This window comes from Diadema setosum, chromosome 5 (genome assembly GCF_964275005.1).
Source record: "Diadema setosum chromosome 5, eeDiaSeto1, whole genome shotgun sequence".
In the NCBI taxonomy this organism is placed as follows: Eukaryota; Metazoa; Echinodermata; class Echinoidea; order Diadematoida; family Diadematidae; genus Diadema; species Diadema setosum.
In genome coordinates, this window is record NC_092689.1 from 9,094,547 (window position 1) to 9,112,476 (window position 17,930).

Here is a 17,930-nt window from a genome sequence, read left to right on the forward strand (position 1 = left end):
CAAAAAAGAAGTACAACATTAATCAATTCCAGCTATGGACATTATCTAAGAGAGTAGTAAGGCAAGTATGCAGAGCCACAGCCAGTGTAGTAAGGATTACCTTGTTACTCTTTGTAATGTGTGCTTGTGTATCTCTGTGCTTACAGTGTGCCACAAGTTTGTAGAACCTAACACTATTGTCCATAATTTTTCCCATCCACCTGGCCAAACACAGCATGAGTGATTTGCTCCTGGAAAGGATGAGGAAACCTTGGTACTGGCCGGACTTTCTGTACGACAACATTGAGCGTGGCAAGCAACACGCCCATCACCTCAAGGTTCTCCACGACATGACAAACAAGGTGAGATATCTTGAAAAGTCTCTCTATCCTTTTTCTTTTTCTTATTTTCCTCAAAATTTGGTTGTGCCCTATTGCAACATCATGTAGCACAAGAGTGCATTAAATATTTTCATGTATTATTGTTTCAGACACCATAATCTTAAATGGGTCAATCCATGTCAAATCATCCAGTGCTTGTCACCCGACCCCCTCCGATTTTCTTAAAAATCGCACCAAATGTTCTCCAAAGTGTCTGACGGAAAATCCCAAAATATTTTGCCCCAAGGTCAATTGGTTGCTAAGATACAGCCTCACATAGCAACCGGTGCGCATTCCAAAATACTAGTTAAAAGAAAATTAGGCATTTTTGATTGACTGTTTTAGCATGGATATTAATGCAAAAATGTTCATTATCTGGAAATTGAGAGAACTTTATAGTCTTTGCATGAAAAACTTACTGTGACGCGAAATTGACTTTTCGTTAACGTGCACGAGGTCACGGAAAATGGTGTTAAATGTTAATTTTGAAAATTTTAATGCATATTTAGAGGCTAATATCTTCCACATTTCATCACCTTAGGTTCTAAAATATTATGCTGTTGAAGGCTTTGACTTGCTCAGTAATTTTGAAAAAAATCAGCGCATTCATGCGCACCGTTTTTACGGAGAGCGCCCTCAAAGTTGACAAAAATGAAAAATGTGCCAAATTCAAGGTCACGGATCACCCTTCGTCCCACCTAGGAATGGCATCAGTTTTTGTGTATTGATAGACATTTACGTATATTATCTTGGGTTACTAAAGAAATTTTGCTACCGAAATGTTCAATGGCAAATTTACCCCACCGAAAATAGTCGTAAACGGCCAAATTTCCATGTAATATCACATATTGGGTTTAGAGGACATTTCAAATGTCCACACTTTCAAGATAAAAAGCACTAGCCCTGTGATATTTGCAGTAGGCATAGTCTGTTATACATATTTCAGTAATATATACCTCAAAACACTTTTATTACTTAATAATGACCTTGAAATTTAATCCAAAATTTGATAAAAACAATAAATTGCTCCATTTTCCTCATTGCACTGCATATAAATACCTGTTTCGAAAGACATTTCACAGAGCAATATTTCAAGAATTATGAAAGCTGAAAGCCTACCTTATTAATGTTCTAAAGTATTTGTGCTCTTCTTTCAGATTTAGTGTCAATTTGATCATGAATGTTTTACCCTTGACCTTGAAGCCCTTCTAAAAATAGCTGTAAATTTGTTAACTACAAATTACACACAACAGGTGTATTATGGCATGATATACATGTACTTGTGATTCTTTCACAAACACAAAAGCTTTTTATGGTGTAAATGTATAAATACTGGAATTAATCTACACTCATGCTTGCAAGATATGTTACAATTAATAACTTTGTTCTGACAATGACCCTCAATTTCAATCAAAAAAGGGGACAGTAATATTTTGTGATTTTGTGTGCATTTCCTATGGAAAACAGTGCTTTGTTTGGAAACTCATAAAAACTTGACCATTTTTACTATCTATCACTTTGATTGATTAATTTTATTCTGGTTATGGTAGAAAAGTGGCCCGTGACAATTTCCAATAAAAGAAAACACAGTTATGCTTTAGAAAATGAAAAACAAAGAAATACATAAGAAATTCCAAAAACAAGAAAATACATAAGGATTGAAATGATTTTGGAAGTTTTCATAAGGTACACTGTACAGAACAAATCTCCCGAAAAAGAAGACTCTCAGTCCTTTTAATGTGCGTTTCACAGGCTAGAAAAAGAATCTATATTATGTTGGGCGCAACGTCCATATTATCAACTATTATTCAGTACATAATACAGGTCTTTATGGAGAGGAATAGGCATTTCTCATGATTTTGAAGGTCATAAATTGAGGGTCATTGTCTGAACAAAGTTATTAATTGTAACATATCTTGCAAGCATGAGTGTAGATTAATTCCAGTATATACATTTACACCATAAAAAGCTTTTGTGTTTGTGAAAGAATCACAAGTATATCATGCCATAATACACCTGTCGTGTGTAATTTGTAGTTAACAAATTTACAGCTATTTTTAGAAGGGCTTCAAGGTCAAGGGTAAAACATTCATGATCAAATTGACACTAAATCTGAAAGAAGACCACAAATACTTTAGAACCTTAATAAGGTAGGCTTTCAGCTTTCCTAATTCTTGAAATATTGCTCTGTGAAATGTCTTTCAAAACACGTATTTATATGCAGTGCAATGAGGAAAATGGAGTAATTTATTGTTTTTATCAAATTTTGGATTAAATTTCAAGGTCATTATTAAGCAATAAAAGTGTTTTGTGGTATATATTACTGAAATATATTCTGTATAACAGACTATGCCTACTGCAAATATCACAGGGCTAGTGCTTTTCATCTTGAAAGTGTGGACATTTGAAATATCCTCTAAACCCAATATGTGATATTACATGGAAGTTTGGCCGTTTATGACCATTTTCGGTGGGGTAACTTTGCCATTGAACATTTCGGTAGCAAAATTTCTTTGGTAACCCAAGATAACATAGGTAAATGTCTATCAATACACAAAAATTGATGCCACTCCTAGGTGGGACGAAGGGTGATCCGTGACCTTGAATTTGGCACATTTTTCATTTTTGTCAACTTTGAGGGCGCTCTCCGTAAAAACGGTGCGCATGAATGCGCTGATTTTTTTCAAAATTACTGAGCAAGCCAAAGCCTTCAACAGCATAATATTTCAGAACCTAAGGTGATGAAATGTGGAAGATATTAGCCTCTAAATATGCATTAAAATTTTCAAAATTAACATTTAACACCATTTTCGGCGACCTCGTGCACGTTAACGAAAAGTCAATTTTGCGTCACAGTAAGTTTTTCTTGCAAAGACTATAAAGTTCTCTCAATTTCCAGATAATGAACACTTTTGCATTAATATCCATGCTAAAACAGTCAAACAAAAATGCCTAATTTTCTTTTAACTAATATTTTGGAATGCGCACCGGTTGCTATGTGAGGCTGTATCTTAGCAACCAATTGACTTTGGGGCAAAATATTTTGGGATTTTCCGTCAGACACTTTGGGGAACATTTGGTGCGATTTTAAAGAAAATCGGAGGGGGTCGGGTGACAACTTTTCTGAAAATTGGATGATTTGACGTGGATTGACCCAAATTTTATTCATGCCATAAAACCACATATATTTAATATGGTTTGGGGACATGAAGACCCAACAATGGAGATAAATGTCTCTTTGTTTTCAAAAAATAAGGATTAGAAATAATGTGATTTGAATTTCTGTTGTACCACAAGATCATTCATTTCCCAGTGGAGGCCAGAAGAAGAATGACAAAAATATCTTTGTCTGTATTTTATGAATTTGTTTGTGTGTCAGTATGTCCAACTGCCATAATAGACCCATTTGACAGTACTCATTTTGAATCTGTTTGGCTGTCTTTTGTTTTGCCTTCCTGTCCATCTGTTGCCATTCTCCCTTGTGTTTGTTTTGCTGACTGTTATACGGCCTTGTGAACAGATCTACTCTCTCTCTCTCCCTCCCTCTGTTTTCTTGATACAGCCATATGTCTCTTTGCTTCCTTATCTTCTCAAAACTCTGTGTGCCAGTCTGTTTTTTGTCCCCGCCGAACGAGTTCGAGCAGGGGACTATGAAACGGGCTCCGTACGTGTGTGTGTCTGTGCGTCCCTCCGTCCGTGCGTCCGTCCGTGTGTGAGTCCGTGTGTGATCAAAATGTTAAATTTGCTACTTCTCTGTCATTTATGAGCCAATTTTGATTCTGTTTGCTTTATATGATAGCACTACATGGGAGCTTTGAAACTTCTACACAGAATTCCAGTTGTGACCTTTGACCTTGACCTTTGACCTATATTGTACATTTTGCTACAGAATGCTACTCCTTCGCCATTTCTAACCCGATTTCGATTCCATTTGCTTTATGTGATGGCACTAGGTGAGGGCTTCAAAACTTGTACACAGAATTTTGACCTTTGACTTCTTTGACCTTTGACCTTGATTTTTGACCTATATTGTACATTTTGCTACAAAATGCTACTCCTTCGCCATTTCTAACCCGATTTCGATTCCGTTTGCTTTATGTGATGGCACTAGGTGAGGGCTTCAAAACTTATACACAGAATTTTGACCTTTGACTTCTTTGACCTTTGACCTTGATTTTTGACCTATATTGTTCATTTTGCTACAAAATGCTACTCCTTCGCCATTTCTAAGCTGATTTCGATTCTGTTTGCTTTATGTGATGGCACTAGGTGAGGGCTTCAAAACTTCTACACAGAATTTTGACCTTTGCCTTCTTTGACCTTTGACCTTGATTTTTGACCTATATTTTACATTTTGCTACAAAGTGCTACTCCTTCGCCATTTCTAACCCGATTTCGATTCCGTTTGCTTTATGTGATGGCACTAGGTGAGGGCTTCAAAACTTCTACACAAAATTTTGACCTTTGCCTTCTTTGACCTTTGACCTTGATTTTTGACCTGTATTGTACATTGGCTACAAAATGCTATTCCTTCGCCATTTCTAACCCGATTTCGATTCCGTTTCCTTTATGTGATGGCACTAGGTGAGGGCTTCACAACTTTTACACAGAATTTTGACCTTTGACTTCTTTGACCTTTGACCTTGATTTTTTACCTATATTGCACATTTTGCTACAAAATGCTACTTCCGGCGGGGACATATATTACGCACCGCGTAATTTCTACTTTTCCTTGTTTTTTATGTTTTACTTTGTTACCAATAACTTTTTTTGGTGTTGTTATGAACTAAGATGGCAAGTCTTGTTCCGCCAATTGCTGCTTTGATTGGTTTTGCAGACCATCCTCCTCAATACGCTGCAGGACTGAGTCCATTAGGTTTTTTGAAGAGTTTTTGTGTGAAGATCCTTCATGTATTTAATTTATTGTTCTATTCTTCTGTAAGTATAGAAAGGAAAGTAAATCAAAGCAAAGCTATCCCAAGCGTATGTTATTGTGCATTGTCCCCAAACTTTACCCAAGCCCCAAAGGAACTAGTCTAAACCTGATATCCATCAAACATGTCCCTGGAAAATTAAAACATCTGATTAAGCTCAGTTTCACCATCAAGTAATTTGACTGCTTTAAATGTAAATAAAAGCAAGCTGAAAAATCCTGCTTACCTCCCATTCTCTAACCCCACCCACCCCCTCCCTCCTCCCTCCTCCTTCCTCCTCACTCAGATCATAAGAGAGAGACTTACCGAGCCGCCCAGGATCCTTGAAGGCAAGGAGGATGATTCCGTAGTGGGTAAGAGGAAGAGGATCGCCTTCCTGGACCTCTTAGTCCAGATGCACCGGGAGGACCCCAGCTTCACCCTGGATGACATCAGGGAGGAGGTGGATACCTTCATGTTTGAGGTGAGGTCAAAGGTCAAGTTGGAATCAAATGTGCTGATAGAGCAGCCTATATGCAGTTCAGAGCAGCATTTCATGTTGAAATGAACAAAGGACGAAAACTGATTCAAGGAGAAGTTAATGCCCATTACTGCCCATAATAACCATTCTGGTCATTATAGACTATAGACTCATGTTAGTTAGACTTATACTGCTAACACGAGTGCAGCCATGTTGATACCAGTAAGTCATTATATGTTTTACTTCACAGCCGTGATGAAGGACTTAAAAAGACTGAAAGCTTGGAAATAAACTACATGTACGTTGAACTAGCTACGTCCGTGAATGCCCTATCTTTTTGCACTGAATAGATAATGAAGGAGCTACACTGGTTCTGTACACGGTCGGGACCCCTTCTCGCTCTCTCTCTATATAAATCTATCTATCTATTTAGATGTATGTATATAACATATTGTTTTTGTTTTTTTCATACAAGAGATTGTTGATTCATTGGGCTGTTGTTTTGAAATCTTTCTATCCATAGTGGCAGTATATGGTTTCATTTATTTTATGTCAGTGGTGCTGCTAAGTTTAATATTCCTCTCTTCCTTATCACGTCTTTTTGTCCCCGCCGAACGAGTTCGAGCAGGGGACTATGATTGTAATAGGGGAAAGTAGAATTCTTTCTTTGTGCTCAACATTTCACATTATGAAAGGCTAAAATTGTGCAATTCTTGTCTAGATACATCCAGTGTTTCTTGTTTTGTTCACCTATATGTGAGCAGTGAAAAGTAAATATTTCTTCTTCAGACTGTTTCACAAAAGCAGGTCTTGCTTACTTTTTTTTTTTGGGGGGGGAGGGATTTGAGGATGGTTCAGTAAGCAGTGAAAAGTACATGGCTATCTTACATATTATGTTATACAACGCTGCACACTGGCACTGGTCTGATGGTCCCCGACCAGTAAAAATCATTATCGGACCAGTAACTTCTTCAGGAATGTCCCAGTAAAACATGTAAAAATTGGGTACCTACTGGTCTGACAGGCAGGTGGGACCAGTAAAAAAAGATGGGTTAGTGTGCAGCCCTCTGTTATATCCACATGAGCATCCTACATTCTTTGGTGTTTTCCATTCCTTCAGATGAATAAAACAAACATATGATGTAGATTTGTATTTGTGTGTATCTTTTATATCTTGTGTAGGGTCATGACACCACTGCTGCAGCTGCGTCTTGGGCCATGCTACTGATTGGTCAGCATCCAGAAGTACAGGTCCGCCTCCACGAAGAGCTTGATGAAGTGTTTGGTAAGAGAAACATGCAGTTCATTGTTGCTCGTGAGTAGACAGGATTCAGCAAAGTAGAGACGAAGGGCATGCCTCCACCTCACCCATGTGTGTAATCATGATTCACTCACATGTATATCTTGTGGAGTTTGACGGGATGCTTTATGAAGTGATCTCAGTCACTTGTATTTGTTTCACCTCAGTGCACTTTTGTCATGTTCAACTTCTGTTAATTCCATGTCTGTGTGAAAGAAAAAAATAAAACAATGTAATCAGTGACAGCAGGATTTACATTCCTCAACAGTACGAGTGCCCCCCCAACCTTAAATATGAGTGTAATGTCACAGTGTCATGTGCTAATGGGGTGGTTAAGTATCCAGGCTGAATAGGATACTGTATACGCTATATATTTCGCGTGGGTTTTATTTTCGCAAATTTCGCGAGTCGGGAGCTATTCGCGAAATCAACAACACGCGAAAATATTACCTTCCAAAATGAATCCCTTGCCTTTATGATACGAACATTTCAGTACTAGTATATGTGTCACCATGTCACGGCTTACCGAACAGACCATACTGGCTAAGCTTGTTTACGTACATATAGCACGTCCATGTCTAACTACTAGTATACACAGCCCAGTTGCTGTAAGTAGCATTCGCACAGCACAGCGTATTAACAGCGTCTGGGGGTGGTCGGGCTAGTCCACGTCTACTTACGAATACTAAAGTATTGAGTACTCGTACCCCTCATACCACTCGTCAGAAATCTAGCGCGATGGACTTGAAATAACCACTTCAAAAATGTTAAATTCTAACTTACTAGTTCGCAGAGTTTGGTAAATTTTTTTCATGCAGTGTATAACTAGTATCATTCTTATTTGCTTGTAAGTTGAAAATTCCACTTTCTTTGCCACTTCATATTTTCTCTGGTCCCCCAATCGCGAATTTAACCACTCGCGAAAATGTGTGACAGCAGCAATTCACGAAAATTTATGTACGTGAAAATTATAGCGTATACAGTAGGTGTTTACTCCTTATTTTAATAGATGAAAAAGTAGGAACTCAATAGAGTATGACCAATTTCAAACGACTTGAAGTGACTGAAACTTTCATTATACCCCCGCCAAACGAAGTTTGAAGGGGGTATATAGGAATCAGCGGACGGTCGGGCGGTCGGTCCGTTGCAAATCTTGCGTCGCGAACTACTTCCTCAGTTTTCAACCGATTCCCATAAAACTTGGCACAGATGTGTGCCTTGGGTTGTAGATGTGCAAGACGTATTTTTTGACAGTACCCAAAAGTACGTTGCCATGGTAACGGCATATTATGGGCAAAAATGGGTACAAATCTTGCGTCGCGAACTCCTCCCACAGTTTTTGATCAATTTTTATGAAATTAGGTACAGATGTTCATCTGAATATGTTAATGTGCAAGACATATTTCCGCAGTGGCAAAAAGTGCATTGCCATGGTAACGGCATGTTATTGGTAAAATATAGGGCAAAATGCTTCATGGCAAAACTGCTTCATCAGTGTTCTTCCAATTCTCATGGAATTCATATTGAATGTTTGTCTTAGGATATAGGTCAGCATGACACATTTCTTGACAGTGACAAAAAGTATGTTGCCATGGTAACAGCTCACATATTATGAGCCAAAATGATGGAAAATTTTGTGTTGCAAATTACTTCCTCAGTTTTTGCCCAATTTCCATGAAACTTGGTACAGATGTGTGCCTTTGGTTGTAGATGTGCAAGACGCATTTTTTGACAGTACCCGAAAGTACGTTGCCATGGTAACGGCATATTAATGGCAGAAGATCAAGGAAAGATCTTGCGGATTTAACTACTTCCTCAGTTTTTTGACCAAAGCTTATGAAATGTGGCACACACCTTGATCTTGGTGGGAAGATGTGGAAGACATATTTTTCGGACGTGTCGGAAGCAGCATTGCCATGGTAACGGCATATTAATGGCAGAAGATCAAGGAAAGATCTTGCGGATTGAACTACTTCCTCTGTATTCGACTGAAGCTCATGAAATGTGGCACACACATTGGTCTTGGTGGGAAGATGTGCAAGACATATTTTTTGGACGTGTCGGAAGCTGCATTGCCATGGTAACGGCATATTAATGGCGGAAGATCAAGGAAAGATCTTGTGGATTGAACTACTTCCTCAGTTTTTGACAAAAGCTTATGAAATGTGGCACACACAATAGTCTTGGTGGGAAGATGTGCAAGACATATTTTTCGGACGTGTCGGAAGCTGCGTTGCCATGGTAACGGCATTTAAATGGCAGAAGATCAAGGAAAGATCATTCCTTGGGTAAGACTGTCATCACGGGGCGGGGGTATTAATCACCTTCAGTGATATTTCTAGTTTCCCATGGACTTGTTACGTACAGGTACAGTCTTGGCATGTTACTGAAACTGTCAGAACAGTCAAACGATTTACATGTGCCTCTTTACTCCTTGAATGAGAGATGGGTCAGACTCTCCCTTGCAAAGTGATGGCATTGGCCGAATGAAGGAAATCTACAAGTACAGTGGTCAATCATTGAACATTTCTGGGTTTTCACAGAGTTATCAGGACTTGGTATTGATAGGACTTAGCTTATGCAAAATGATAATAATAATAATAATGATGATTATGATGATGATGATGATAATAATAATTATCATTATAATAAACTATTATTATCATCATTATACTGAGAAAAAAAGTAAGCACAATTGTCAGATGCTGTATTGTTCAGTGAGTAATTATGTGTGAACAGTGTTCACAGCTATTGTTGAAATTTAGTAATAAATGTGAGAGAGAAAAAAAGGGTGGTGGTATGGGTTCAGAGGCAGATTTGGGGAAGTGAACACACTATGCAACTGATGTGAGCATATTTATCGTTTCTCCATGCCGTAGGTGACAGCGATCGACCCATCACAGCGGATGATCTGCAAAAGCTGCAGTACCTGTCCTGCGTTCTGAAGGAGACCCTGCGACTGTGCCCCTCCGTACCCATGATTGCCAGAGACCTACGAGAAGACTGCATCCTTGGTAAGATAAAAAAGAGGGAGAAACCTCTTCTACTGCTCCTATTTATCCTCATTCCTTTCCAGACTTACACATAATAACCAACCTGTGATTTCTCTACTCAATTTACACACCGTATGGGTGTGGGGATAGATGTTAGTATTTAAAGAGACGGGGATTTGTGTACCGTTATGTTGTTTTCTTTCATTTTGGTTATTGTGACTTGCCAGGCAGAATGCTTTATATGTGATATCAGCAGGAAGCCTATGGGGGTTCTATGAGATGCTGATTCCGGTAATCCACCCCCATTTCCTGCTGCTATGTAGGTCCAGTTGGATTGTATCCAATTTCTGGCAATGTTAATGCAAGTGTTGAAAGCAGGGAACATTTGCTAGAAAGTAATTGTATTGAGCCAATGTCCAAATTTCTTGTTCTTTTCAAAGATACAGTATAATGTGTGTTTTTGTGTAAATGTTATTATATCTATATTCTTGAAGTACCCTTTAAGTTCTCTCATTCATATTTTGATGAGAGTGTTGGTATTGTTAGTCATAATGATTTAATTTGTTCAAGTGGAGAACTAAAACAAGCTGAAACTGAAACTAATATTTGCATTAATCCTTGTATGCTGCACATGGCTCTCACCCAAAAAGAAACTTGCAGTGATCACAACTACCATGCAGGAACTGAATGAGCTCAAAGGATTATTACCATGATTATCCTTGCAATTGCCTTTGTAGAATTGATACTTTAAAAGGAGACCAGTGGATGATTTTAGACTTGATTTGCGTTTGAACATCTATGAATTAGTCTCTCTGGGTACAGAATTTCAGAATTTATAGTGATTGGGGTGAGGAAAAAGAATGTTTTCAAAATCATAACAATTCACAGTGAACAAGGATAATGACATTGCAGCTTCACATAATGCGTGATTGGGTGCTCAAGGAAGCAGAACAAAAGAACAAAGTGTGCATAAATTCTACACAAGTGAACTTATTATGCAAGTGTTATTGTAAGCCACTGCAAAATTGTATGTCATCATTCTTGTTCCGTGTATTTTGTTTTTCAGAGTATTGGGTTTATCTGCTTAAGGACCACAATAAATTCCACAACTCTATATGGCACTACCGATTAAATGTAATACAATATATGAAATCATGTGTATTGTCTGAACTGTCCCTTTAAGATACTTTTTAGGCTTCAGATTCTTGTTTGAAATGAAAATTTGAATTGAAGCTTGGTGTTCCATCGTGTGCATTTATCCAGTGCAAATTTCTAAGGTGCAGCAAAGGAGATGGCAGCATTGAGAGCTTTGGGTAGTTTATCAGAAACTTGTTACAAATAGATCAAAATACAATTGTACTCATATTCATGCCATTTCTTCTTCCATTTGAATATCTAGCACAATTCAATTCAATTTAAGTTCAGGTTGTCTTCATTCAAAACAACACAGCTATGTAAACATTTTTGTATATATTGAAGTGAATAAAAATAAGATGAGGAAAACTTGGTAGGCCCCACTTCCAACAATAAGAAACAATAATAGGGATAAAACTGTGTATCATGAAAAGGTAACTTTTTTTTTTTTTTTTACCTTAGTTAGCAATTCTAATTTGTTTTACATTACACATATTAGTGTGCTCCATCATATGTTTTAAGACACTGACAAATTAAATATTATTTGTCAATGGGGATGTAAACCGGCTGCAAATGTTAGTTGATAAATTTTCTACGTCTTTTAGGCAGTTGTGTATTTATTTTGTACTGATATAACTTATTTTTGATGAATTTGATACAATTGTCATACTGAGGGCATCATCTCTGGAAAGAAAATTATACGTAGAAGTTTGCCGGAATTGATACTTTGTGATTTAATATCAGGGCTTTTACCAAGTTCATACATTCCTTCTGCTCTTTGTTTTCAATATGTCAAATCATGAAGTATTACTCCTGAATAGAACATGATTATATTCACAGCATGAAAAATTTTTTGTGTGTGTGAATTGGAGCCGAGGGCCTCTTTTGCGACATGAAATTTTCACGAATTGCCACTGGCATTCAACTTCAATGCATATAGGGTAGACAAGAAATTTTGTTTGCATTTTAATTTCGCGAATTTTGGCTCTTGCGAAATTCACAAAATTTAAACGTACACAAAGATTCCCTGTTTTACAGTAAATTATGTCTTGAAGCAGGGGAGAAAGTACCCATGAGTACTTTTGTGGTGGCTCTTCGTTTCTCCGTAGTCATGCTGTGAAGTGTTTCCAATATTCAATTTCTTGAAGATGGGAAGAAAGTACCCAAGGGCACCATTGTTGTGGTGGGCATCTACGCACTGCACCATGATCCCGAACAGTTTCCTGAGCCGAATAAGTTTGATCCAGATCGGTTCCTCCCAGAGAATTGCGCCAAGCGGCACCCCTATGCCTACGTGCCCTTCTCTGCTGGTCCGAGGAATTGCATTGGTAAGTTCATTTGTTGTGCCGTTGTTGTTTTTGCTGTTTGACTAACTATACTTTTGGAGTGCTTCTCAACCCAAAGTTTTTAAACAAATTGAACATAAGTATGTGAAGTGCTTTATTAAGCATGTAAAGGGTCAGAAATTACATCAGGTTACATGTTGTTGTGCTGTGTTTGTCTTGTTTTATACATTCTTTCAATATGAACGTACAAATGTATCTATTGCAGTTTTAAGTTGTTTTGTTTGTACTATCTATCCATTCGTTGCATCACATATATAACCACTGGAATCATTGCAGTTGAGTACATGGCGATTCTGTTTGTAGACATACAGAAGACAATTTGCTGAACAATAAGAGCATATGCTCTAATCAGTGGAAGATGTATTCCATCATTGAAGGAATATTCCAGTCCACCAGTGGAGACACTGCCCTCATGGATTTTCAAGAAGCTTGCCTGGAATTCTGTTCTTTCTAAGTACCATCCACAATCCCAACATTCATTTGAGGATATTACAAATTTTGATGTGCTATCATGTTTTAATAGGAAAGGCGTTCATACGAAGTCTCATGAATTGGCTGCAATACCTATATCAATCCCTGATTTTTGTTGTTTTCTCTGTTTTTCTCTGAACTTATTAGGTCAGAGGTTTGCCCAGATGGAGGACAAAGTGATCCTGGCCAACCTGCTGCGGAGGTTCTCAGTCCGCTCCATCCAGACGATGGAGGAAACAAACCCGCTGGGGGAGCTCATCATGAGACCCAGGGATGGCATCTTCCTCAAAATCACCCGTCGGAAGTAACAGTCTGGAATCGGGACTACAGGAGAGCATGTGTCAGGTGGTTAGTCAGGTGTGGATTACCGCCTGCCATGCCCCTAGCAGATTTTCATTGATTCAGTGCTCAGGGTTTTTTTTTTTTTTTTCCATATTATTATCATTGTTTCATGTTTTATTTTTATGCCTCTGCCATGAAGTGGTGCCGGAGGCATTATTCTGTTTTTTTTCCTACCCAGCACTGCTACAGCCTTCAGAGGAACTTGTTGAGAGTAATTATATGCTTTGCATTCAAAGTTATAGTTTCTTTATAGCTTTGTATCATTAAACAAAGCAGCAAAAATTTGTTTTAAAGAAAAATTGGCAATGTCACACATGCAGTATTACACATCTATTATGTTTACAATGTGCAAACTCTCATTAGGAAGAACAATGAAAAACTGAAAGGCTTGTTCAAAATCATAAAAATTATGATATAGATATGTTCCATAGAAACATGTTTTGCATGTTGTTTTATTTGCATGTCAATATTATTTCACTGCTATGTTTTGACACATCTTGAATTCATGTGGGTCTTTTATTACATGTACATTCATGCTATTCAGAAGTAATGTTTTGCTCATTAACAAATTGTTTGGAGTTTTGCCATGTTTCATATTATGGCCAAGAAGGCAGTGAAAGATGACTTCACTGAGTTTGAGTGACTTACACCCCTTTCATGCCTGGCACTCATGGGATGACCAGGTATTGAAATAATAATGATGATAATAGTAATGATAATAATGATGATGATGATGATGATGATGATGATGAGGATGGTAATAATAATAATGGTAATAATAATGATAATAATGATAATAATAATAATAATAATAATAATAATAATAATAATAATAATAATAATAATAATAATAATAATAATAATAATAATAATACAGGGTACTTATAATGCGCCAGCTCCACATAGTTAACATGCTCAAGGCGCAGTAGAAGAAGTAAGTTATGAAATACAAAAATCCTTACACAAACATGCACATGAAAATGAATGACACAATAATGATAATGAAAAAATATACATCATAATGTACAATTCTACTGGAAAATGGTCATGAACAAATGAGTCTTGAGGGCAACTTTAACCCTATTCTAACTGGGCTATTTGAGACCAAGTTTTTACTGGGGGGGGGGGGGGTCAATTTGACCCCCCCTTCAGATCTCGGCCACCGATCGCGCGATCGCCGCAAAATTTTGCCTGAACATAGAGCCGGATGTCAATTACAAGATTACATGGTCATACAATAGAACAATTTTGATTTCATATTTTTTAATAAATTAATTGTGAAAATTAACGCATGAAATCATATTTTCACCTATAACTCCATCAAAAAGACTGAAGGATTATTAAATTTTTGTGTCAGAATTCCTCAAGACACATCAAACAATTTTCTAGTAAAAAAATAGCGTAATCAAAATCATTTTCTTTTGTTTTTTATTGTTTTGTTAATTTCTTATGTATTTTACTGTTTTTTCGATCTTTTGTTTTCTATTGTTTTTTTGCCAAAATTTGTTGGAGGCACTTTTTCAAGCTTATCTACATTAGAATTGATTTATTTCAATTGTTAAAAGTTGAAATAATCTAATTTATATCAATTAAACAAAAAAACAGAGTTTGCATTGGATTTGCACACGAAATCATGAATTCGAGCGTTTTTCGGGTTGACATGCATATGCAAAACATTGCATAACTTCAGAACGGTGTACCCGGACGTCGCAAATTTGGTCTCAAAATATGCGGGAGACTCGACGCGGCAAAATCTTTGCGCATTGCGGAATCATGGCGCGAAACGTCGAGGGGGGGGGGGTCAATTTGACCCCCCCCCCCCCCCCCAGTTAGAATAGGGTTAAAGGAGTCGACATTCGAAATGTGACGGATAGCTTGAGGCAACTGATTCCACAGGTAAGGTCCAGCATGTGCAAATGACCGATACCCCCATGATTTCTTCGTTTTTGGAACAACAAGCAATCTACAATCGGATGACCTTAAACATCTGGAAGGATTATAAAATGTCAGTAGATTAACATTGTACTCTGGGGCAGATCCGTGTATGCAATGAAAAACAAATAGTAATAGTTTAAATACAATGCGAGATTCAACAGGTAACCAATGCATTGACGACAAAACGGGTAATGTGAGTATTTCGCCTGGTAAAGGTAATGATGATAATGATGGTAATAATGATAATGATAATGTGGGTATTTATAATTCCCTTAACCACCCAGTCTGAGTGATCAAAGGGAATGGAAAACCTCTCACACCGCATGAAAGAGAGAAAGAAATAGAGGAAGGACAAAAAGAAGGAATTAAATCAGTGATTAATCATATGCTATATGAAATGGACATGTTTTCAGTGCTGTTTTAAAATAATCAGCTGAGGAGATGGTATGCATGTGTATAGGAAGCTTGTTCCAGAGAGAGAGTCCTGCTTTAATACAAGACCTGTCACCCCATGTGGTTTTGTTTTTGGGATTATGAGGAGGCCAGTATTACAAGAGCGAAGTGATGTTTAGTGAATGTACTGATGAAACAGAGAAGTATTATACTGTGGGACAAGCCTATTCAAACAATGATACACAAAAAGTAACAGCTTAAATTGAATGTGGTACAGAATAGGTACCCAGTACGATGACTTAATTAAAGGAGTAGTATAAAGTGCTAGGGAAAGAATTTCTTTCAAACTGCAGAATGAACTCCCAGTTGAATCCCATTTGTCTGCTCTTCTGCAATCTTCATGGACAGCACACATGGGGGAATTTCATAAAGCTGTTCTTAAAGTTACGAACGACTTAAGAACGACTGGTGATCAGTTCTGATGTGCTATACTTATCAGAATGTCAATAATTCAGCACAAGGACTGATCAGCAGTCATTCTTAAGTCATTCGTAACCTGAAGAACTGCTTCATGAAACACCCCCAGTTCTGAAAAAGAAAATAAAGTGGTAAATTGACATTTTTTTTTTAATCAGGATTTCACCCTTGACTGTAACCACAATGTCTTTCACACTGCAGCTTTACCCAGGAGCCCCTAGTAGCCCCTGGGCGTTTTAATACCAGGAATGGTCTGGGGGTAAAATTTCCAAAAAAGTCAACCTGCATTTTACCCAGGATTTTACCCGCAAGACTTTTATGCGACAAAATCTCTCAGGCTCATTGAGTGCATCCCGGCAATATTTCCTAAAAATTGCTGAGCATGAAAGGGGTGTAAAATTTGTTAGGATTGTGCGAGTAGGAATGTATTGATACCTGTATGCCTTTGATAATCTGGTTTACTAACATATTTCAAATTGAATGCATGACAGTTACCTTTATTAAGGTACCCTATGACCAGAAATCTTGCCTAAGTTATGACAAACAGCTAAATCTACTGAATACAAAATGTTCCAAAGTAGTGTGTGCATTTTATTTTAAATTAGTGTTTACATGTGGATGAAGTGGCACCTGACTCGATTGTCTAAAGGAAAGATATCCATAAATTTGAATACATTAGTGAACTATTGTGTAGCTTACTCCCAAGCTCAGAAGACCATTTTGGGTCTTTATCCAGGGAAGTGTTACAGGAGTAGAATCTCTTCACAATTTGTGAAAATTTTCATCCTCTAGCATGACAATCATATGCGTAACATTCTACTGGCTTTGAAGTTCCATGCTCCAAGCCACTCTTCCATAGAGTTTAGATGTGGTGACAAAGAAGCTGTTTTTTATTCTAACAATTGTAAGCCGTATTTCGGTGACTCCTCTATGAAACTTGATTATAAGACTGTACGAAACAAATCCTTCAAATTTTTCCTCAAATCTTGGTATTATGCCCCAGGAGTGAGTAAAGGAATACCAGTATGTCATAAAAAGTTTGCATGTAACAATTTCATGCACATTTGGCTTCTAATTCAGTAACACATAAAGTTCAAAGTGCTACTTCTGACTTGGCAGTGTCTCCATTCAATGGCTCCAAAATACCTCCGTGAATCTGTAGTGAAGTATTGTGCCTTCCCGCTATCTCAGATTTTCACAGAAAGGTCTTTTGCATTGTCCTGGTATTCAGACCAAGTTTTATGTAGAGTGATCTTTTGCCTGTGCTGCCCCTCTACTTTTGAATTCCATTCCATCTTTTTTCAAGGACTCAGCCACAACTTCAAAATGTCAAACCGTACTGAAAACATATTTGTTTCAGAAACATTTCAAAAGAGTTAATTGTATGTTAACATTTGATATCATCTACTACATGTAGTAGCTGTCTATAATGATACACTGTATCAACAGAAGTGCTATTACTGTTTTGTCACGGCTGGGAGTGCATAACTTCTCCATGGTATGGAGCATTGGTACAAAGGAGAGATTCAGGTTTCTTTCTCTATAATGCCTTCTTCGTTTCTTGGATATTGTAGAATTGGCACTGGCATACTTGCTGTAAAGGTCACACACACACACACACGCACACACAGGACACACATAGTTGGTGCCTTTTTTTTTTTTTTTTTAGCAAATGTGGCATTTCTGTTCTCCCTAGTTTTCATATGCCAAGATTCTGCATATTTCGATTTCATGGCTTATGTGAAAATGTAGATTTGAGCCAGTCACATGATATGCTAGAAACAAA

At 37.6% G+C, this 17,930-nt stretch overlaps 1 protein-coding gene across 1 annotated transcript in view; it reads left to right on the top strand.

Annotated features, from left to right (window-relative positions):
• LOC140229059 (cytochrome P450 4V2-like) overlaps positions 1-13,331 on the top strand; it is a 33,608-nt gene extending 20,277 nt beyond the window's left edge. The window contains exons 6-11 of the mRNA XM_072309319.1: positions 215-341; positions 5,580-5,756; positions 6,936-7,038; positions 9,933-10,067; positions 12,329-12,508; positions 13,145-13,331. Coding sequence (XP_072165420.1) covers positions 215-341; positions 5,580-5,756; positions 6,936-7,038; positions 9,933-10,067; positions 12,329-12,508; positions 13,145-13,305 — 883 coding nt within the window. The 3' untranslated portion in view covers positions 13,306-13,331. The remainder of the gene's footprint in view (positions 1-214; positions 342-5,579; positions 5,757-6,935; positions 7,039-9,932; positions 10,068-12,328; positions 12,509-13,144) is intronic.
• Positions 13,332-17,930: the final 4,599 nt, after the last annotated feature.